The 24247-nt window shown below is 38.6% G+C and overlaps 1 protein-coding gene across 1 annotated transcript in view; it reads left to right on the top strand.

Moving 5' to 3' along the window:
- Positions 1 to 14265: 14265 nt before the first annotated feature.
- Positions 14266 to 24247, top strand: part of MDM2 (MDM2 proto-oncogene) — a gene marked incomplete in the record, with an annotated part of 152118 nt that continues 142136 nt past the window's right edge. Inside the window, 6 exon segments of the mRNA XM_044088019.1 lie at positions 14266 to 14578; positions 14844 to 14946; positions 15040 to 15114; positions 15232 to 15365; positions 18842 to 18894; positions 19151 to 19218. Coding sequence (XP_043943954.1) covers positions 14863 to 14946; positions 15040 to 15114; positions 15232 to 15365; positions 18842 to 18894; positions 19151 to 19218 — 414 coding nt within the window.

The raw sequence follows: 24247 nt of genomic DNA, 5'->3' as shown, positions 1-24247 counted from the left end.
ACCTCTGCCCTTGCAGTCACTCTGTCCAGGGGGACATCAGTATCCACAAGCAGCTGTGGCTCACCTTCAGTCTCACTGCTACAGGGTAGCTCCCTCCCTGAAGTAACCACCTCACCAATCCTGGCTGCAAGTGTGCAGTCTGTCTGGATCTCCCCCAGGCTATCAGACCCACATGCTTGTCTCCAAGCCTGACTACATGTAACTGCATGCACACAAGGTACCGCATTATCAGAATCATTCCCTATCAGGACATCTGCAGGAATATCCTCAAACACACCTACTTGCTGGCTTCCTTTTCCACCCTCCCAGTCAAGGTGAAACCTAGCCAAAGGTATTTGTAATGAGGTCCCTCCTAAAGCTCTGACTGGAGTAGACTGCCCAGGCAAGTAGTGCTCCTCTTTAACCATTGCAGGCCTCATAATGGTTAGGTCAGGGGCTGTGTCTCTTTTACCAGAAGGTCTCTTTTCCATCTACTAAGATAGGATATAACCTCTTGTGGTAGTTTGGTACCCTTGTTGTCTTGAGACAACTTACTGCTGGCATTCTGTCATTCCCACTTACTGGCTTACCCTCCTTTTGTTCCCCACCTTGCCTCCGTGGACATCTATATGCTATATGGCCCCACTGGTTGCATTTAAAACATTTAACCCCTGGTCCTAGACATATACCTGGACTAGTGGCTTTCCCTGCTACTAGCGGACTGTGTTGGAGCAGTCTGGGCTGCCCACCATGGGTTTCCTTAGACCAATGGGCAGCACTGAGTGTCCCTTTCCTGTGCAGTGATGCCCTGCTTGCCAGGTATAGGTCTCCCTTTTTCCCCAACTCATCTGCAGTACTGCATTTTCTATCAGCTAATCAGATTTTCATGTCCTCAGACAAAGTGCTAAGGGCCTGTTCCCTCACCAAAAGGTCTGCTAGCCCTTCAAAAGTGGTGACTTGACATCCACTCACCCACCTATGAAAATAAGTGCCTAGTTCAGCAACATATTCACACACACTTTCATCTGCCTTGTGTCTGTGCTCACGAAACATTTTCCTATAAGCTTCAGGCATTAACTTAAAGCATTCTAACAAACATTTTTTGACTGTATTAAAATTTAAGCAATCAGTATCAGACAATTTAGAAATAGCAGTTACAGCTTTATCATGGAATAAGGGTGTCAGGAACTGTACCTAGAGCCCTTGGTCAACATTATAATCCCCCTCTGCAAATTGTGGAAGGAATTTACTGACCTTTTTTGCTTTTGGGGTTGTTACTCCCTTCCACATTACCCCCATAACTCTGGCGAAGAGTCAGCATCTCCTTTTCATGTTGCCTCTGCCTCTCATTCTCCTCAGCTTCCAGATGTCACTGTTTCTCATTTTCCTCAGCCTCTAGATGTATCTGTCTCTCTGCTGCTTCTCTTTCCAAATGCTTGCCCTCCAGCTCAAGTGTCTTTAACTCCAGATCAATTTTTAAGTCCTCTGTGGAAAGGTTGAGGTGTCCATTTTCTGAGAGTTGCACATCTCCAAGGCTAGCCTGGTTGTCCTACTGATTGCTGGTCTGTGATGCAGCTGTGCCCAAAGCTTTGATCATTTCTGCTTTAGTCAGGTTGGCATGCACCAGTCCTTTAGCCTGGCATATCTCAGCCACCCAGCTCTTTGTCAGCTTGCCATACTCCTCTGCTGACATGCTTGCCTGCTCTCCCTAATTAACTAAGCTAACAAAAAAATAAATAAATAAATAAAACAATTGTGATATGAAACTCTGAATGTTCACTGAGTGGCTGATTGAGAGTGCAAACACCTTCAGTGACCACTGTACACAGGCTACAGGAATTTAATATCCACACCACTACAAGTCAATTAATATGTGATGTGACTATCCCACCACCAACCAGTTAATCTGTGATGCCCCAACACTGACCCAGTAATCAAGGAACCTTAATCTTCACCACTGGCAACAGTGGGGGACGTATACACTGGGAGGTTAACAAGTACACACACAGCAAAGTGCATTTCCCCTTAAGAGCACACACAGATCTTAGTCAGTCTTGGGCTGGTTTCTCCTTCTTTCTCGGGATCTCCAGTAAGACTCCCCACTGGCACAGCTATAGAGGTGAGATCTCAGCTGAGTGGCCAAGCTAAGATCTTCAGCACCCGCTCTGTCCAACCATTGCTTCGTGTCCCTGCCCAAGTAGCTCCCACACACACACACACACTTTGAGATTTGATTTATATATACACACACACACTTTGAGATTTGATTTATATACAAACACACACACACACACACACACACACACACCTGGGGAAGGCTGGCACAGGTTTACCAGCTATGCTCCCTTCTGCCCAGACTATAAGGTAGTTCCAGCTGCCACCAGCCACTACTTAACAGCTACTTTTAAGGCCCTTAACAAAGGGTGCCCGATCCTACTGTGTAATATTACCACTAATCCGAATGGTAGTCTGACCAAGAGCAAGGGTATTTAGGAGATACCTGTACAGTGCCACCAAATACATATGCAAGTACTCTCAGAGCTTAAATATGTCTCACAAACATCAGCCCCAAAGACAGGTTTAAATATATTTAATAATAAATAATAAAACAAGGCAATAGTCAGTAAATCAACACTGTAACTTTAGAGTTCAAAATCAAAGGAAATATTTAAAACAACATTGCAGGACAGTCTCAGATAAATAAAGAAAACATCTAAGCTATACTTTACTATATTCCTATCTGAATCTAAAAGAGTTACTAAGCCCTAGAAACTTACATACAGCAAAGCAAGTGCAGATGATGATGATGAGTAGATGTTCTTGTTAGATCAAAGACAATGTACAAAATACACAGTCTCTCTCTCTCTCAGAGAATTCTTAAATTAATATCAAATATTACTGTTGGGCTAGCGTGGATGACATCTCTTTTTGTCACCTGGCTTTATTTCCTAAACTAAACCCCTTTTGTCAGAAACTAACATAATTTAACTTATCTGTGTGAAAAATACATTTCTCTCATATGTTTGCTCACAGCTGTGCAGCTGCTAGGAAGTCATAAAGCAATAAAGCACTCCTGCATCTCAAACCTAGTAATTACTTGTCTTCCAAGACAATACAAAAACTTCTAGCTCTAGACATTGTATCTGCTGCACTGAAAATGATGCATAAATTTTATAGCACAATTGTAAAACAATTTAATTTCAACTTATTTTCTTGACGTTTTGCAGGTTAACTCTGTATGTTTAGAAGTTAGACCACGAGGTAAGCCCAATTATCAGACCAGCATGGAAAGTTCCAAAAGCCTTGCAAGGCAGAGTCAAAGCCATGCTAGACAGAATAGTGCATCTAGGAGTAATTTGCCCAGTATAAGAACCACCTGAAAGGGTATCCTCTATGGTGGTAGCTCATAAGAAAAGCTCAGATAATATTAGAATATGTATTGATCCAAGAGATTTGAACAAAGCATTAAAATGACCTCATCATCCAGTGCGTATAGTTGAAGATGTTGCTGCTCTTATGCCAGTTGCCACCGGGTTTTTTTCTGTCTTAGATGCAAAAAGTTCACTTTGGCAAATTTTGCTTGACCAAAAATCTTCACTGCTAACCACTTTAAGTACACAGTTTGGAAGGTACAGATTTTTGAGAATGCCATTTGGGATACATTCTTCTAGTGAAGCCTTTCAGTGTGCAATGCAGCAATTTTTTCAGGCTATCCATGTGCTATAATAGTTGATGATATTTTGTAGGAGGCAATGGTGAAGTCGAACATGATAGAAACCTCAGGAAAGTTCTGGAATGTACTTGTGAAGTGAATCTTAAGTTAAATCCTCAGAAATGCAAGTTCAGACTACAAGAAGTTACTTATGTGGGTCATTTGTTTACCAGTTCAGGTTTATGACCAAATCCTTCCAAGCAAACTGCAGTTCTTGAGATGCCAGTTCCAGACAATGTCACTGCCTTACAACATTTTCTTGGCATGGTCAACTATTTGGGCAAATTCATTCCAGATTTGAGTAACCTTTCAGCACCACTAAGAGAGCTGACATGCAAAGATGTAACTTGGTCCTAGTCAGAACACCACCAAAGAGCATTTGATGTCCTGAAACAGAGAATTTCCAGTCCACCCACTGTAAGATATTATGATGCTCACAAACCTGTAACTCTTTCTTGTGATGCTTTGAAATTTGGTCTTGGTGCAGTCATTCTTCAAGAGAGCAAACCAGTAGCCTCTGCATCTAGAACTTTAACCCAGACCAAGATGCAGTATGCTCAGATAGAGAAAGAGCTCTTGGCAATTGTGTTTGCATGTTTGAAGTTCCATGATTATATTTATGGCCAACCTATTCAAATCGAGACAGACCACCAACCTTTAGTCACTATTTTGAAAATCCCTATGCATACAGCTCCTGTGAGATTGCAACATATGATGTTAAAGTTCCAAAAGTACAATTTTCACTTGGTTTACACAAAAGGCATTATTCTTTATCTTGCTGATACTTTATCCAGGTCACCCAGAAAAATCACTGAACAGCATGACAATGAGGAACCTGATTTTGAAGTAATGGAAGTAAGAAATTTCTCTTCCACACATCTCAATGAGCTTTGAACTCACACAGTTTCAGATCCAGTTCTCCAGGAGTTCAACCACTTTATCAGTTGAGGATGGCTCTCAAAGCAATCTTGTTTACCACCAGAAGTGCCACAGTATTTTTCTTACAGAAATGAGATTTTGATGGAAGATGGTATCATCATGAAAGGTCCAAAAGTGATTGCTCCAAAATCCTTGCAACAAGAGTATATTAAAATCTTGCATTGTGGCCACCCAGGAACTGATTCTACCAAAAGAAAGGTGAGTGGACTAGAATTTTGGCATTCTATGTCAAAAGATATTGAGAAAGAACTTTCCGCTTGTTCTGTTTGTAATAGTACTAAACTGCATCAGCAAAAAAAAAAAAAACACTTCAGCTACGCCAGAATCCTGAACTACCTTGGTCAAAAGTAGCTACAGATATTTTCAAATGGAATGGTCAGCATTACTTGGTGTTAGTAGACCTATTCAAATTGGTTTGAGACTGACCTACTTCCTAACCTGACATCCACTACTGTCATTACCAAGTTGAAGAGACATTTTTCTGTCCATGGTAGTCCGTACAAAGTAATTTCTGACAATGTTGCACAGTTTACAAGTAATCAGTTTAAAAGATTTGCTGAAACGTGGGACTTTATTCATGTTATGAGTAGTCCTGAATACCCACAATCAAACGGCCTGGCTGAATGTGCAGTTCAAAGTGCAAAATGGCTGTTGGAAAAGTCTAAAGGTGACAATACTGATATTTTTCTAAATCTGCTTATCTTAGAAACATACCTCGCATCAATCTTCTTGGTTCACCTGCCCAAAGGTTAATGTCAATACCATGCTGCCAATCAGTAAGAATTTCTTGGTTCCAAGTGCTAAAAACAACAGAGTAGTAAAAGCTCAACTCCTAAAGAAGCATTTTTCCCAAAGGTCCTACCATGATAAAAGCATCAAGCCTCTGAATTCATTAAAAGAAGAAGAGAAAATGAGGATGCAGACAGCAAAAGGATTTGACCAAATAGGACTTGTGAAACATTTGTGTGAAGAACCGAGATCGTAAATCATTGAGTCGTAAGGCATGGAATTCAGGCGGAATCTGAAACATTTACTACAGGTGTCTGAGCCAGTGTTGCAACATTTTGCTTGTAACAGAGACTCTAATTCTCAAGAGTGATTTGTCTAATGTTACTGTTCCAGAGAAAATTTAATCATCTGTTTCTGAAACTATCCCAGACAATCCTCAAGAAGAACATTCCCCAGTGACTGTCCCTGTTGCTAAACCCAGTACTAATTATTACATTACAAGGTCAGGTCATATCTCAAGACCTAATCCCAAATACACAGCAAGTGGACATGATTGTTATTGTTTGGATATATCTGTATGATTTGCAAGCTTATCCAATTGTCATTTTCATTGCAGGACAGAGTAGTCATAGAGGGAGGATGTAGATCAGAGTGTGTGTTATACCTTTAAGAGCCATTCCAATCAGTGAGCACATGCATATGAGTACTGAGCACATGCAAGCAAGAGTGTCATTTTGAGTGAGCAGCCAGAGTGAAAGCATGTATGTGAGTAGCAGTCATTCAGTTAGTTTGTTTAGTTTAATGTTCCAGTCATCCATCCTGATATGTTTGTGTGTAATAAACTACTTAAATGAACACCCAGCCTTATCGTCTTATTTGAATACACAAGACAAGTGACACAACTCACACAAATAATGTAAAACAAGGGAATGGGTTCAGGTTATGTTTTTGGCACCAACTAGAATGCATTTTCCATTCACTAATACACGATTTTCTAGTAGAAGGCTTTCTTGCCCCCATTAGTACCTCCTGCACATCCTCAGTAAACAAGAGCCTAAAAACCCTAAGATCCAGGCAGTCAGTTAAAGTTCAGAACAAATAACAGGAATGGAAGGCAGCCACAGGAACAGTAAAAACTCCACAGTTTATTTTAAATCAAAGATAGTACACAAGGTTAAGCGCTTTCTTCCCTCAACGAATAGGGACTTCTTCAGAACACAAAAATGTATACACACATAATCATGAAACCCAGCCTTAAATAATCATCCCTTAATTGGAACACCAATTAAATGTTAAAGGAATTAAAAAAATTAAAGAAACATACATTTTTAAGTCCATAAATGGACTACCCACATGTTGAAACCAAAAATGTTAAAAAATTACAAATAAATAAACATTGACCCAATATTACCAAATATACAATATTTTGTTCACAACATAACTCTGAACAATTCAATAAGGGGTTCAAGTAAATCATGCTATATGTTCCTGTTCTTCTTTTTTTTTTTAATAAAAACATCTTTATTAAATTATCACTTATGACATAGGCAATCATACATTTATATAAATTAAAACAAACCATACTGACATATTTTCAGTTGCAAACATTATACATCACTTATAATCTATCCAGTCATTGTCAGTCAAACATTACAGAGCTCATTCAATTCCTGCCTTCCCTCAAACCCCATGCCTCCTTCAAAATATGATTCTGCATGTATTGTTCCCACCATTCCTTTTTTCCATGTCAGTTGTTCCTATCCTTTTCTAATGCTCCCACTTCCACTTGTTTTATCTGTATCACTATATTCACTGCTTCTTGTACAATTGGTATAGACTTTGATTTCCATTTTCTAGAAAATGCCTTTTTGGCAGCCACCAGAATTAAACTCGGCAAGGCCTTATTATTATGTCTAAGCAATTCTGATTTTATATCACAGATAAAAAAAAATAATTTCCTTAGTTACACCAGTCTGCTCACCCAGTATTTTGATATTGTAGTCTACAGGGAATTTTTAAAGTCTGTCAACAAATTACAATCCAAAAAAAATGTTCTCAATTACCTCTTTCATCTCTGCTCTTGTGTTACTAGATCCAGTCTGTGAGGTAACTTGTGATAATTGCCCCTGGCCAATTCCAGAAAAAGGATCCCCATAATGATCTTGGGGGATTCCTTCTGAATCTTCAGAATTACCTTAAATATCAGGAAGCATAGAAAAACATAAAGGAATATTCCTGTCCAAGGAAAGGAAAAGGCATCTGTCTTCCAGGCCTTCTTGTATGAAGTCTTTGAGCAGAATTTTGCCAGCTGATTGTTCATTGGGAAGGCAAAAAGGCTCACTTAAGGAACTCCCCACAGATGAATCAGATCTTGAAAGACCCACAATCTAGTTTCCATTCATGAAGGTCTGCCTTTGTCCTGCCCACCTTTTCTACCATACAATTTTGCTCTGACACAATGTAGGATGTAGAGTAAGATCCTGCTGTAAAGCTATATCCCATGATAACATGTCTAGTCTGCAAAGGGGGTAAGACCTGGTTCTCTGTTGTTTTTTTATGTACCACATCACTGTGGTATTGTCTGTAACAACTTGAAGTGGTCCTGGGGACCAAAGATAATTTAGATAGTTGAATGCCTTAAATGCAAACTTCTGCTTTACATTTATGTCCTTGTGTCTGTCTTTGTTTTCCTCCTTTATATTTATGTGCTTGTGTCTATGTTTGCTGTCCCAGATACCTTGCACTTTTATCCCCCTAACAAAGTGCAAGGTAACTGTAGTAACTGACTGTTTTGGAGCAAGAGAGTAGAGGGAGAGACCTGGATTCAGGGTACTTGATGTCTCCACCAAGGGATTTCTCTTCTCACATATCCCCGAACTGGAAACAGAAAAGATAATGGGTATTGGTGCTGGGACTAAAGAGACTTCAGATACCACTCTATCTTTCTCATGTGGAGTTTTGCCAGAGGTATTATGAGAATCATAGATGACATGAGACTCAGAATCCTGGGGTATCCCCTCCCTTGCCCATTATGGGGACCCCAACAGTTGCATAAGACATTGCTAACCCCAGTCCATAGTGGCTGTATGTGTAACACCAGAGAGATCAGGAGAAAAAACTGGAATATATCTAAATGTAGATATATTTTTTCCATTGGAAGAAAAGCTCTTTGTACTGAGGTTCTCTTGGAATCCCAGCCTGCATATTAGATCTCTCACCAAAGAGAGACATTCCTGACACTTTGAAAGAGAGTTTGCATAGATAAGCAGGACATCTACATATGGACAAATGTGGATACCATATGGTCTGCAATGTGCTATAACTGGAGCTAGACACCTTGTGAACACTCTTGGGGCAGTAGATAGCACAAAGGGTAAGACAGGGAACAGATAATGTGACCCAGATACATAAAACCTTAAGAAACATCTGAAGCCTTAATGGATAGGAATGTGATGATAAGCATCTTTTAAATCTAAGGTTATCAAAAAATCTCAAATGGGGAAGAAGGGGTAAGAGATTATGTTGTGAAAGGATCTTGAACTTGGGCACGATCACAAACTGTTTTAAGAAACATAACTGATCTCCTGGCATTTTCTTTTTTTGGCATCAGAAACATTCTTGAATGGAAACCTTTTCCCCACTGGGAAAAAGGCACCATTTCTACCCCCCTCCCCCGATAAAGCATTTGATGTAGGACAGGAGGGAGCAGAGGGGTTTGGTCTGGGGATGTGGAATACCTCCCTGCAAAGGAGGGATCTCTTCCCACTGAGTCAGTCTCTGAACCCATTTGTCTGACACAACCTGTTGCCAAAGAGAAAGAAATGGAGAATCTGACTTTCTGGAAGGGATGAGAGACTACCAGGGTAGCAGATGGGACAAGACTTCTTACATACTTATTCTGACGTTTTTGACTGTCCTTTGTTCTGGGCAGGGGTTTCCTGCTTTCTTTTAGGGAATCTCCCCACCATTGTTTTTTAATGGCTGCTTACCAGCATATTGCTGAGACTGTTTGTTTTGTTTTCTTTTTTGCTGTCGTTGGATACAGGAGCAAATGACCTTTGGAAAATTTAGGGATAAAAAAAATCTGAGAGATTCCCTGTATATCAGCTTAACCCTGTCATCACATTACTGATAACCTTTGCATCAGTGGGACTAAAATCTCTACCCAAAGGTAAATTTAAAAGCTCACTTGTACATCCTCTAGGTCTAGGAAGTTTTGAGAATGAAGCCAGGCAAACCTCCTCAACACAGTACCAGTGGGAACCTCACTGGATGTAGTATCTACAGTCATAAACACACTTTAAATGACTAGCGACCTGAAAAATCAAAGAAACCTAACCACACAAAGCAGATTTTTCCTTACATGGAGGAACTGCAGATAAAACATTCCTCATATTTTCACAGTTAGTCACAATATACTTTAACATATGAGCGCCCAAACTTAAAACGTGTTTTATCATCCTTATCAATAGGGGAAGGGTTAGAATTAAAATGTTTGGCAACAGCTGGATTAACTATAGTTACAGGGTCACGTTTGGGGAGAGTGTATAAAACCTTAAGAGTAAGGAACGTTATACATTCTGTTTGTCTTTTTAGGGGCAGTAGGCTGTGTAATAGGAAAAGTGCAGGCAGTGACACACACTTCCTCCATGGCTGATAGAACTGGGGAAATGGGTAATGGTTCTGGAAATTCCTTCTGTAACAGCTGATAGTATTTACTGTGGGACTGAGAAACCTCAGTGTTCATCCACTGAATACACTTGCACATTCTGGAAATAGTTTTGGAGAAAGAGAGCCATTGATAGGGAGATTCAGGTGACGTCCTCCACTGAGTCTGAATTAAATTCTGAGGGGAAAAAATGCATCTGTTCCACCACATTCCTCTCTGGATTTAATTTCTTGAATCTCTTCAGGAAAAGAGGAAGCAATTTTTATTTTTCCAGAAACCACCTGATAAGAAAGGTCAAGAACCTGTATAAGACCCTGAGCTAGACTTAATAAACTATTCCTGTCCAGTGAAACTGGAGAAGGAGAAGCTATAAGTTTAGTTTTCTGTTTCTTTTTGACAGGAAAATTAAGGCAAACACATTTTAATGGCAGCAACAGCTTCCTCAGGGACGGCCACAACATTTTGGTTAAGCAGAGGCACTTTCCCTGCCCCTTCTTGCAACACCAACAAAGTGGTTCTCCCTTGCCCACTAAGGGGAGCCCAGTAGCTGCAGAAGACATTGCTAACCTCCAGTGCATAGTGGCTGTCTTTGCCACACAGTGGGATCTAGGAAAAAAAGGAGAGGGGTCTGTGGAGCCAGTTTGGCCACAGTAGAGTCTCTCACCTGAATCTGAGGCAAATTACCAACCTGCTGTGGTGGCAAACACCGTTATTGAATTATCACTTAAGACACAGGCAAAGATACGTTTATACAAAAAAAAACATGTGAGTAACTTTTACTAGCTAAGAATTATTAGTAATGATCTTTGAGATATAACAAAATGTTTATTGACAAATATATGCTGCCTGAGCAGCACTAAGCACTCCAAAATATTGTTTCTTTGTGGTCAAAACCACCACACCTCCCATGCCCAGGTATGTTATAATCACTTGAAGTTTCTGCTTGACAATAAAAATTGATAGGATGAATTTGCACAGAAATGCCTCCTGCTACAATAAAATAGCTAAATTTGCCACCAATCTCCCTCCACCATTGTCATAGCTTAAAGCAATTAAATTGATTTGAACTGCACAACTACCTAACATATTCAAAACTAACTATAGCACACAAATTCAAAACTTATTACTGCCCTACTGTCCGTGAAGGGACCTCCTTTCTAGTAACAAATTCTTATTACTTACAAATAAGTCAAATCATGTTGCAGAAGGCTTGATCTACACCCAATACATTGCTAAACTCTGGAATAAGTATCCCCACACAAGTAAAACTCTCCGACAAACTCAATAGTTTTAAATCACTGCTTAAACAACATCTTAACCAATCCTGGTCCTGCACATTCTCATCACAAGATTAAGACTTTGTGTTCACTGTACAATACTCTCAACCTTTCACTGAAATGACAGAACAATTTTTATACATAACTGCTGCCTGTACAATCCACTAAGTTGCATGTGGGCTTTCTCTTTAGTAACTTCCAGCTCTGTAAGATTTTAGAATGTATAAATGTAACTACTGTTAGTCAAGAAATGTAAACAGAAATGCAACTGCTCTGTTTAACTGGAATCTAGTACAATGCAATGTAAGCAAAAGGAGCTTTTCTCCCCGAGCTACTGCTGAAAATGGGTATTACTCAGTCGGACTTTCCCCCAGTAAAAGACAAATAAAATAAAATGCATTTGTAGAGTAATATTTGCCAAATTTTACATTGCCAGCTTTTCTTTTAACTGGAAAAAAGGAATATTATAATAAAGTGAATAATTATTTTCCCTGAATAGCTGTGAATACCTTGCAACTTCTTAGTGTAAGAACTCTGGTTACAGCCTAAAATAATAGTGGGACAAAGGAACAATAATAGGGACAGATTTTAAATATTGCTTTTTATAAACTTAAAAAGTTGCTAGAATAACACGATTTATGTTAGCATGCATTTTTCCGAAGGAAATGAAGTCTGAAACTCAAATACACATCATTATTTAAGAATTTCAATCCTCAATGATTTGCCAGAAATCCACAAATTTTATGAGGAGAACAGACCAAGAAATAAGAAGCAAAAATCTGTGCAGGTGAGCGGTATCTAAAGCTGATAAAAATAATGTTCTCTGGTGCAATCTCTTGTTTCACTGGATCCCCACAATAGCACTGTTTGATACTGAACCCTCTACAAAACCATGCTCACATGTACTTGCATACAGGCAGTCGTTTGCACTCACATACGCATGCACTTGCACAGTCATTTACATGTAATCACACATTCGTATATGTGCACTAGCACCCACTCGTACATTCGCAGACACGCATACTTGCATGTACAAGTAATCGCGTACAGTCATATAGACTAGTCATACACTGTCATATATGCACTTGCATATAGACGCACTTGCGTACAGTCTATACGTTTATGCAAACACTGGCACGCATACACTTACAGACCCTCACAGACACCCAGATGGACGGACATACACTTTGTTTTTCTGATGTCCGTTTTCGCTTTTCTTTGGCACAGCTTTGTTTATTAAAAAAAATGAGCAAGGACCTGGGAGACACAGTTCATGACTTTGTTTAATGTGGGAGGGGCTGCTCACCCAGTTATGTTTTCGTGGATCAAGCACATTCACTGTAGGGTTGCCACCTTTACAAATTTCCAAAGTGGGACATTTTTGGTATAAACATCAGATTTTACAGGGCGACACATATCCACGGTTAGTACAAAGGTTAGAACTTAACTTTTTTGCCTAAATAAAAGCTTATTCTTGTAGCATTTAGTTGCTTATTGTTTCTTGTAACGTGTAGGTATTTTAGATACAGAATAACTGTTTTATGCAACTATTATATAAAATATAAGAAATAATTGTGTTCTAAAATCTCAGGACATTTGCCATTTTTTAATTTTTTGTCAGGACACAACTGCCCAAGTGGGACTGTCCTTCGCAAAGTGGGACAGGTGGAAACCTTAATTCACTGCTGCTGGCTGCGAGTCTGCGACAAACAAAATTCACACAAGAAGCTAGATTGGCTCACGCGCTCCACCCCTCTTGTCAAAAATGAAATACATCACAAAAAAATAGTTGGTGCACGCACATAGTTAATGTGCCCCAGCAGGGAACAGTATGGCTTGAGAATAGACATCACAGCAAGTTTACAAATTATTAATGGATGAATGAATCAATTATTGTCACTGGTTGTGAGATATAAACGTCGCCCAAGGAGCTACGTCAGCTCCAATACTCCACCCTCCCATAAAAAAAAATGAAACACAGCACAAAAAATAGTTGGTGCGCGCACGTAGTTAATGTGCCCGAGCACGGAATGGTGTGGCCTGAGAGTAGACTTCACAAGTTTGTCAATAAATAAATAAGTAGTAACTACTAATGGATATTTGGGTTAAAAAGAAGAAAATAGGCCAAGGTCAAATTTAGTGAATGCACGTAAATGGCTCTTCACAAGTAGTTGTGGGTAACGATGTTTTGTTTTACACTGCTCGGTGGAGGAGCCGATGGAAAGCAAAGCATTTGAACAAAAGAGGTATGCTGTTTTTTTGTATTACAACTTTGATACATTTTTTTGTCTACGATGTCAGCGTGAACATTGTATCGTTGCCACAATTGACTTAGGCACTTTTGTGTTTTCACTGAAGGTGTAACAATTGTTTCTTATATGATGTTTTGCAACACCCGCCCCATTTATCCTCTCTGAGTGGTAATGCAGTAATGGCAAAAATTGGCGATGTTCTACCTTCCGTTTGGCGCAGGAGTCGGCGTGGCTAGGATGATTGACGAGTAAACCAGAATATGAAATAAAGCATGATTGGCATGCCATGCATATTAGCCACTGACATCATGCTTACAATGAATGTAGTTGAGCAGCTGATTACCCCCCCCCCCAAAAAAAAAAAAAAAAAAAAAAAAATACACCGATGTGATAAGCAGAACACCAGAACGGGTATTAACTTACACAGTGGGACTGTTACTTATAAAATTATTTACTCATTCAGAAATATTCCGTTTTCAAAACTGTTGGAAATGCGGTGTAAAACACACACACAATTCCAAATTCATTCAGGTTGGAGGCACATCGTAATGAATATTCATTACTGGTGACTGATGTAACCTGGTTTGGGCGGTGCTTGCTACTGCGCATCTAGTGATTCAGCACGCTACAACATCGCCCAAAACTCGTGTGTATTTTGCGAGATCACCGCTTCCCATCGGCGGAAGACTACGCCTACTAGTACGTGGTCAACGCACATTTGTGGCGGACATGTCGGGGCATATGTCGGCCTGGAAACCTCTGTATAGTGCAGTTGTACTGTTGTAGTTTGAACGCTTGCTGGTGACTCATATTTACTTGGCAGTCATGCTTGGGCATGTCTAGACCTCCGCTGTTGACTAATATGTAATTTGCGTTTAGGAAAAAGGGGGGTCTAGTCTTGACTTGTTTGGCTGCACATATATAATGTCAGGTTGTACCTAGGAAATGGTCATTAGGAGGGCTGGGTTTGGATCCTGGCGGAAGCACTTTATTAAGTAGTTGTAAATATTATTTATTTCAGGTAACGAATAGCTATGTTTATCATGAAGTAGTGCAGCTGGAACTGGTTGCAGTTCTTGCAGTGGTGTAGATGACATTTATATGCAACATAAATGATTGTCTGCCCATATGTAGAGTAGTTTTTGTTTGATGGCTTGCCGTATAGTAATTGTCAAATATTAACATACTTCATTTATTGAATCAAAACATTTCTACATAAGAAAATGATGGTAGTGCCTGAGTTGCATTTAATGCTTCTAGTAATTTATATTTTTATGCATTTGTAGGTAATAGTGCAATATAAAGATGTCTGCTTCTAATGCGAAGATAGCAGTTGGTGACTTCCTTAGCAGTAGCTCTTCTGACATTGTATCAGAGCCGCAGGGTTTGGTCAGTATAGACTTTTTTTTTCTTTATTATTATAGTTTAGAGAAATGTTTTTGCATGCAAGTGTAATATAGGTGGCACCCAAATGTTTTACAGGTGAGACCTAAGCCGTTACTTATGAAGCTGTTGAAACAGGCAGGGGCTCCAAAAGATGTTTTTACAATGAAGGAGGTAAGTACATCAATTTTTGTTTGCTTTAGTAACATTTGTCTTAATGCAACGTCATTAAATTAGAATATCATTATTAAAACTGTTTTTAATTTTGATTACATGTAATTCATACCACAGGTCATATTTTATCTTGGACAGTACATAATGTCCAAGCAGTTGTATGACAAAAAACAGCAGCATCTAGTCCATTGTGCAAACGATCTTTTGGGAGAACTGTTTGGAGTACAAAGTTTTTCTGTGAAAGAACCAAGGTAAATAAAAATACCACCCTTTCTTAACAATAATTAAGGTTTATTGTTGTTGGTGTATGTGCAGTATTTGATTGGATTGTGTAAGCATAGCTGTACCAGGAACAATATTTTACAAAACAGTTTGAAAATGCGGCTAACTAGAAGTAAGTGTTTGTTAAACATTAATTTGTTGGATATAGCAGATAGAAAGGTTGGATGAACTTTCTCACACATATTAAGTTTGTTTAAAAATACTGAGTGCAGGTTATCTAATTCTATTAAGGCATTTTATACTGTGTACAGGTGTTTGTAATTTTAATGTTTTTTTTTATCCTCTTAACCAAGTGCCAAGAGTTGGTTTTTGTTTTTTTTTTTTTTACTTCAAGGTTGCAACTATTTAGAGAGAAGACAAAAGTGTTACTTTGATATCCTTAACTTCAGTGTTGTGTAATCTTCACAGTTACTACATATTATGTATGGGTACTACTACAGACACCTGGCATGTGCATTGGAAGTCTTTGTTTTTTCTTAACCCTGTGTACTAGGTGGAACATTCTGTATGTTTTGTTGCTGTTCGCCACTTGTATATCTCTAGGTTGTTTTTAGTAGGGGGGTAAGAAACATGTTTACAGTGGTACAGGTTTTCATGGTATGGATTATGTTTGGGTGAGGGAGTGTGAAGGCATTTTGAGTGGGTGAACAACCTGTGGGTATAAAGGAGGTGGAGCGGAAGGAGTGGGGTGGTGGAAGAAGCATATTAAATGAAAAGCTGAAGGTGTAGAGATGAGAGCTGCAAATGAGCAAGTTGAAAGGTGACAGAATGGGGTGTAAGAGTGGTCTGCCTAGATTGCACTAAGACCTTTGCCTGTCGCCCATATGACTGTTGTATTGTAGTCTAGTATCCCCCATTAAAGTTTGCACGGGTTTGGGTGTTCCCTGGGTGACTGACAGTGGATGCAAGTATGGTGTCATTGATGGACAGACTGTCAGTGTTTGCTAGTGTTGTACATTGAGAACAAGATTATTTTTATTACATGCAGCCTTTAATATGTAATGTTTGCTTTCACATTACCCCTCAGCCTTTTAATGTAAATGTGGACAAGACCGTTTTTAATTGTTGCTGTTATAAACTTGGAATGTCAGTAAAATAACTAGCTTTACATTAGCATGAAGTTTCTGAAGGTTATAGGGCTGCCACCTTTTTCAGTGGACCAAAATGGTACACATGGGTGTGGCTAATGTATTACATCACTGTGGGTGGGGTCATAGAGGGTGACATCACGATGGGAGCAGTGATGTGCAGTGCACTCAAAACAGTGGTAAGAAAAACGCGATGCACTTGCCCACACACAGTGCCCCTCTTGTTTTAGAAGTACAGTACATATATAGTAGAGCAATAAGGATCTATATATGTATATATTTTAACATTTGTTTACCAGGATAATCTGGCTGGACAACTTGTCTGTTTTCAGCAGAGTCCTGGGGAGAAAAGCTCCAGTGATTACAGAAAGTAAAGTAATGACAATAATTAGCTATAAAGTGTAATATAGTATAAAAAAATAAAAAATATATATACAGTAATGTAATAGGAAACAGTTATACAGAAGACTTAATCAGCATAGATGGAAGATAATATAACAAGCATTTGACAGATTGTAGCAATATGTACAGTAATCTTTGGTCGATATGATAGTATGAGTGCATTTTCATTAAGTATTGCTAGTATTAGTGCTGAAATTGCTGTTGGCCCGCAGTGGTGGTGCTGCGGTAATGTTGTCGCCTCACAGTAAGACACTGTCCGGTTCGATTCTCAGCTAGAGTGTGTTCTGCGTGGAGACATGCGTGAATGGGCGTATCTTCATTGAAGGTTGTGCATCAGGCCTGGCAAGCTGGTACGTAAAAATCAACTGACAATCATCAGCGGACTGGAGTTCCGCTGTGGCGACCCCTAACAGGGGAAAAAGCTGAAAGACACAAGTGCTGAAATTGCTGTTGATTTATTTAAAATTCTTTACAGGCTTGGTGAGTTTTAAAGTAGCTTTAATATGAGAATATAGTTTAGTATTCCTTGTTTTTTTAGTAAAGTTGTCTTTATTTTTATCTTTTCAATCCAGAAAGTTTTGGATAGGTTAATGAACGGTGGTTGTGCAGTGTACCATTTGCAGTGGGCCGAGTTTGCCAGGCTGTTGGCTAGGTTTATTACTGCGCATCTCCGTTTTTCATCATGTCTGGAATGAACTAGGTATGTAGTGAGAGGGTTCATGGGCAGCAGATTTTAGGGACCTGAATCTCCCTTGACTTGTAAATGTGCTGTTCGGAGTGTATTGTGGAGATGTCCATATATATATATATATATATATATATATATATATATATATATATAGTGGACAACTAGAATGTTTAGAGGAGGGTGAACCCACAGATAGACCAAGAACCAGCAAGTAAATATAGCGGAAAAACACAGCAGGCACCTTCCACAAATCAAAGTTTATTACATAAAACAGTAGTGCTAAATTCTTTCATCCCAAGTGGAAAGGTGCCTGCTGTGTTTTTCTGCTATATCTATTTGTTCTGTTTGTCATTGTCCAGTTTACTTTTGGAACCCACAGTTTACAGAGTTTATATTTTATAGGGCAAACTGAGTAGGTTGTGTGTCTTTTCTGCTTTCAAATAGAGGAGCAAGTGCAAATAGTTTTGTCTTGTGATGAACACTTAAAAGTGACTAGCTTGGAAGCAGGTGGTAAATTTGGTTTTACTTGGGATTCACAGTGTGCGATTAGGATGGATGGGATTTCAGCATTGATGGCTTAACATTGCGGATGATCGATTATATTTATTCATAACCTTACATTTGTTCTTTACCGCTGGTAATCTTATTACAACAGTAATACTTGTTTCTCTACGGCCATCTGATTTTGTGGTTGTTAAATTTCTTGATGTTATACTGTTAGGATTCGTTTCTCCATTGTTCTGAATTAAGTTCTTGAAAGTTCGCTGCACTGGCTTGTTTAACGCGTATCCTGTTGCCTTTTCACCATGTAGCCACATGGATAAAGTAAGATGTTAATGATGGCGAACAACATTATAATGGGTCAGCGCTGGATTTAGTTGGATTTCCTTCTTGATAGTATCTGTGGTCCCAGAAAACTTGGTGTATAGTTTGTCTTGATGTAAAATAACAGATGCAATGCTTTGGTTTCCATTGCAAAACGTGGTGTTTCAATTTCTTGACTTAAAAGTTGCCAAATCTTCTTTGACCCCATAATTGTACTTCATATGCATTTTTATTAAAATTGTAATTGTATTAAGTGAGTGCAAGGTTTAGATAGTGAGGCTTTGATTTTGATGCATGACCCTTGTTTAAGTAGGAATTGACCAAGAAGAGCTAAATATTTGTCCTTGCTATTGTTTGCCATTTTGTATAAGTAGTAATTACGATTATGTGGCCAACAGAGTGTTGCTATAAAGTGCTAGTAACCTGTTTTGTTTTTCCACAGGCGATTGTATGCAATGATTTCCAAAAACTTGCTAGCAGTTACTGTCAATCAAGGTAATTTGAAATGGGTGTGGTTACTTTACCTTGTAGTATACAGAAGTGAAAACTGAGTTGTGAAATTAGCAATTTTTCTCTTCATAGTCTTTAAGTTGCATATATCTTTCTGTTTATGGCATGTTCTGTTTTGAAATAGTTTGAATAATTGTTTACAAATTATTTTCCATTTATTGCCACTGTTGTGATATCGTTTAGTGTTAAAATTAGAATTATTACTTTTTATGTCTATTTTTATTATTTTTGTGTTGTACAGATTCTATTAATGTTCACACAGCTGTGAAGGACACAGAATGCAACCATGAAAATGAGACAGATTTAAAGGTTAGTTTTTTAACAGCAGTTTTTTATTAGCTGGTATTTTATAAGCACTGTAAATTTGTGTTGTCATTTAGATTTGTAGTAGTTGTGCTTTTTAACATGTTGAGTATTTAAAAAATGTGGCTGTAGATTTGTAGCTGTTCAGGTTCTTGGCAGTGGCTGTTGTGAATTTATTTAAAAGGGCCTTGTTCAAATTGTCAACTTTACTGATTTAGACTTGCATAGATTGTATATTCAGAGAAAATAGTTTTCCGTGAAGGTGGCAGGATTACTTTTTGGGTAGATTTTTTTTTTCCTCCAGTTGTTGCTGTTTTATTCTGAGCAGATTCTGTAACCACAAAAATGTGTAGTAGGAAGTGGCTTCAGTCAGGATTATGTTGGATACTGATTTTGGAACCGGTAAAGCTGCATAATATGGAGACATTCATTTTAACTGAAGCAGAAGGCTGTGGAATGTGAAATGTTTTTGCTACTGTGCAGTTGACGTGATCAGGGACAGATATTTTTGCCCATGAAGGGAGGGTGTGGAATAGGCACAAAGCTGGAATAGGAAGTTGTGGAATATGATGGGTGCTCTTTTCTAGTGCAGAAGCTGAACATAGACAATTGTGCATCTTGTCGGTCTGATCTCTGTGCTTACCCTACATGCTTTATCTGTCATGGTCAATTCTTTTATTGGATCATTACATAATTTTAGATAATGGAACTCTGCACAGTGGGCTTTGTATGCTGGTCTGTAGTCCGAAATTTAAAATATTTAAAAATTAGAAATGTAAAAGTGTGTGTGCTCTGTTTTGCGTTAAATGTGGTATGACTTTGGTGTCATAAACTGCTTGAATTTTGTGTGATCATGATTCAGTCAGATTCAGGTGGCATGGTAACAGCTCTGTTAATGTAGGTTCTGGTGAATTCCACATGTAGCACATCTTTGATGCCTTTCTCATAGCATTGTCATTGATTTATGTGTAATAGGTCTATAGGTAAGCACTAGGTTAGCTGCCCTTCTAGGCCATTTTAAGCCTAGTCCATTTCCCTTTTTCTGCTCAAATTAACCTATCCTGTTTGGAATAATTTGAGGAGACATGCATAGGATAAAGGATTTAGGAGCTACCTCTGTCCATTGGAGCAGAAGGCAGTCCTGCGGTAATTTTTTTGTTTCCTTTCCATAGATCCAAGTTGCGTTTGAATATGGACAAGGACGAAATTTGTGAATGGGGAATCTGTTCCATAGCAACTTTATCCTGTACAAGATATACCTGTCTCTCCAAAATATTCTGTTGATGTTGTATAAGAGTTTTCTATCCCTAGACTATTTTTGATGCAATCTGACTTGCTCATGTGCGGTAAGTCTCTTGGGTTGGAGGATGTTAACCTTTCATTTGCAGTCCTGTGTTGCAGTGTGTAGTACTTTTGGGAACTCCTGACCAACAATTTTCCCCACTTCTACTTTTTGACATTTGTGGACCGGATGCTTTCAAAATGTAAAATGTACACAATTCCTACTTGACTCGAGACTTAAGTAATTAATTGATGGATTGGTTATAAAAGATCTGAAAATGAAACATTTCTGTTTTAGTTCTCTTCACTGTGTTAAGACACTTGGCATATTTCCCATTTGATTGAATTGACTGACATTTGACTGACTTCTGACACTGTACCATAGCTGGCTCCTGGCGTACATGTGTCTCTCTATATGGCTGTAATTCATCTGGTGGGAAACCTGATGAAGTCAAGAATTTGGATTGACAAAAACGTTTCATTGCAGTTTGCTTATGTTAATAAAGTTAGTGGTTGCGGTCTTCCCATACTGATTTTTGGACTTTTTTGGCTGTTTTATATCAGTAGAGTCTCAGTTGTAGTTTGTGATGGGAAACTTGCCTCACAGGTACTTAGATGCTGTAGCAGTCGGCTTTCCAGCTGTTGTCCATTGAAAACTGGTGGCCAAAGTTGCAGCTTTAGAGGTGCCTGTCCTAAAGTCAAAGGTAAATATAATTCAAGTTGATTTATCAAGTAATAGTCTCAATGTTGACCCATGGTAATAAGTTATTCCATTTTATAATTAAAATTTGCCGCATTTAGGGAGTCTTAACTCCTTTAAGTAGTCTTGAACTTACTTTTCTTTATTCTAAAGTTACCACAAGGCTTTCTCATTTAATCTTTTCAGCTTCTAGAGTGAGCTGTCTTGCCACATTTAGAGCTTCACAAACTCTTTGTCATGCAAGTGTGCTGTATGTTTTTTAGTGAGTGTTCTCTATTCCTTTCGGGTTTAAGTTCCATTGTGTATTTGCATTAGTCTCATTCTGTAGTTGAGATTTTTTTTTAATGAAAAAGCTTTGTACATGTCCCAGTCCAAATAAATGATGTACAACTCTGTGGTGCCACTTTAGGGAGAGCTAGAGATCTGTCTATAGATCTTTAATGGATACGTCTGTGCGTGTGTGGCAGCGCTCCCAAAGTATATGCATGTGTCTCACGTGCTGTACATGTACATTGGCATGAGCATCAGATCTGCTTGTGTGCGCTTTTTTTCTGTGATCATTTTTGAACTTGTATGTTTTAAGGTCATTTTGATTAAGTAGTGAAAGTGTTAAACATTTGAAATGTTGTGGTGGTGGTTAGAATGTTAATATCATGCTGTTAAAGATGGAGCAGTAAGTAGGAGAGGCTGGCCATCATAGTTTCACTTTAGAACTTAAAAATGTGGGGTAGATGGAGAACACTAAAAGTGTTAGAAATAGAAGACACCACGAAAAGGTAGAGTGCAGAATTTGAATCATTTGTCAAGTCTGTGTACAAAGTTAACTTTTGCAATGCTCTGAGTAGAGAGATTTTTTTTGAATTGTGTTAATTCTGATATTCATGAATAAATTTATTCCTGGTTGTAATTACCAAGTAAAAAGAATGCTGTTTGTAGCATTGTGAATAATGGTTAAATATTCTGAAGTGAGGAATGGCACAAACTGAACATTTTTCTGAAAAGATAATACAAAAATGCTTCAAGGTCTAATGTGAGTGCCCTACTTTAAATCTAGAATCTGTTAAATTAGTTTTAATTAAAGAAACATGACTACTGGCCACCTCTTGAAACACTTTTACTATCAAACCACAGTACTACTCTCTCAGAAATTAAGGTGTGGTGCAGATGTGTGTCCTAATCTCCTCATTCCATCTAGTTGAAGCTGTAATATTAGAAGCACACATTAGTAATATTCCTCTAGAAAAAAATGTTCTGAAGACATCTGGATATACAGCAGCTTGAACCACACACCTGCCTCTTGACATTCACTGATTGTGGGGATAAATTTGCTTCTTTACTGCTTTGTGCACACTGAGTAATCGTTTTCCATAAACACTTATTTTTTGTTTTACACATTGGGCAAACTTAGTTATGTAAAAGTAATCAAACCACATTAACAAGTTCACATTTACACACACTATGCATCACATATCCTATAATCTAGGCAACATTATATAAATTTATTCAATTCCTACTTTCTCTTAAACTACATTCCTCCTACAAAACATTTTTCTGCATCTTTTATTCTGACAATTTTTATTTATTTCTACATAATTTACACCTATCCTTTTCTAAAGATCTTACCTGTTCTTTTCTCTAGTACAGTATTTATTACTACAAGTATAGCGTTGTTACCTTCACAGCAAGAGGTTCTCCCGGTCGATTCTCTGCTTGGCTTGGGAGTGCCTTCTGTGTGGAAGTCTGCATGTCCTCCCCGTGGTTGGGTAGCGTTCAAAAGTTGTGCGTGCGTAAATGGGCATGCCTTCGTTGAAGGTTGAGCGTCGAGCTGGCACCTTGGCGTTTCGTAAAAATCTACTGCCAATCATTAGTGGACCGGAGTTCTGCTGTGGCGACCCCTTACTGGGAAAAAGCCGAAAGACAAACAAACTAGTAATTGCAATTTTGGCAGCCACCAGAATGAAACCTTAGCAAGGCCTTACTATGTCTAGGCAGTTCAGATCCTATATCCCAGCTAAAAAATATATAATTTCCTTAGTTTGCTCACCCAGTATTCTCAACACAGTACTCTCTCTCTCTCTGGGGAAATTTGTAAAAGTCTGTAAAACTCGCTATACTCCCAAAGCATATGTTGCCAGTTATTTTCTTTCCCATTGGAGATTTGCCATCTCCCTGAGTAAAAATTCTTTGGAATCTGCTTCGAGTATAAAAGTATCTATGCAAACAATTCCAAGCAAATTCTTAAATCTTCTTGACTTTGCTCCTTATTTGGGAGCCACACATGTCGTCCTCTTGTTTCTTTGGGAAATGGAATTGGATATTTAATTTACAATCTTTTCTGACCTCTTTCTGATCGATATCTGTAGTTTATTGTGCAGTATTTTATATGGTCTACTAATTATCCCTTTAACAGCATTTTATATTCTAGATTCAAATAAAAACTCAACCAGTGCAGGGCTTTCACTTGGGGTTTCCATATCCCTTTCTCTCTTCTCTGAAAATCAGGCCCTCATAGGGAAGGCAGTCACTAGCCTCTAAATCCAAATGTCTTCTTGGCCTCTTCTCATTCTACTACTTTTCCTTCTTTTATTTATTTGTTTCTGATGACCTTGGTTTCTTTGACAGCTTCATCCAGTAAATTCCAGCCCCCTGTTGTAGTCATCCCTATCAGCAGAATCTCCTTTGTCCATTCCCATATTGGATTAGTTCTTAGTATACTTTCTGATGCTCTCTCCTCCTCCTTCCGGATTGGTGTATACTTTCTGATGCTCTCTCCTCCTCCTTCCGGATTGGTGTTCAAAATCCCATTCTTTCCTTTTTTTTCTTGAATTACTCTCTCCTTTATCATCCCTTTCCCCCTTCCTTTATCCTCCCTTTCCCCTTTGAATTGTAGTTTAACAGCCTTAACTGTATAGCTGTAAAATATCTCTTCAAATCAGGTAATCCTAAACCACCACCTGTTGGAAGGATAAACTTATTCCACTTGACTGTTGTCCTCTTCTTCTCCCGTAAAATCCTTTTAATTGTTGTCCATAGTTTCTCCTCTGGTTGATATAA

This window comes from Protopterus annectens, chromosome 11.part0 (assembly GCF_019279795.1).
Source record: "Protopterus annectens isolate FY-2018-M chromosome 11.part0, PAN1.0, whole genome shotgun sequence".
Classification (NCBI taxonomy): Eukaryota; Metazoa; Chordata; order Ceratodontiformes; family Protopteridae; genus Protopterus; species Protopterus annectens.
Note: the sequence above shows the minus strand (reverse complement) of the source record. Positions and strands in the feature narration are given on the sequence as shown.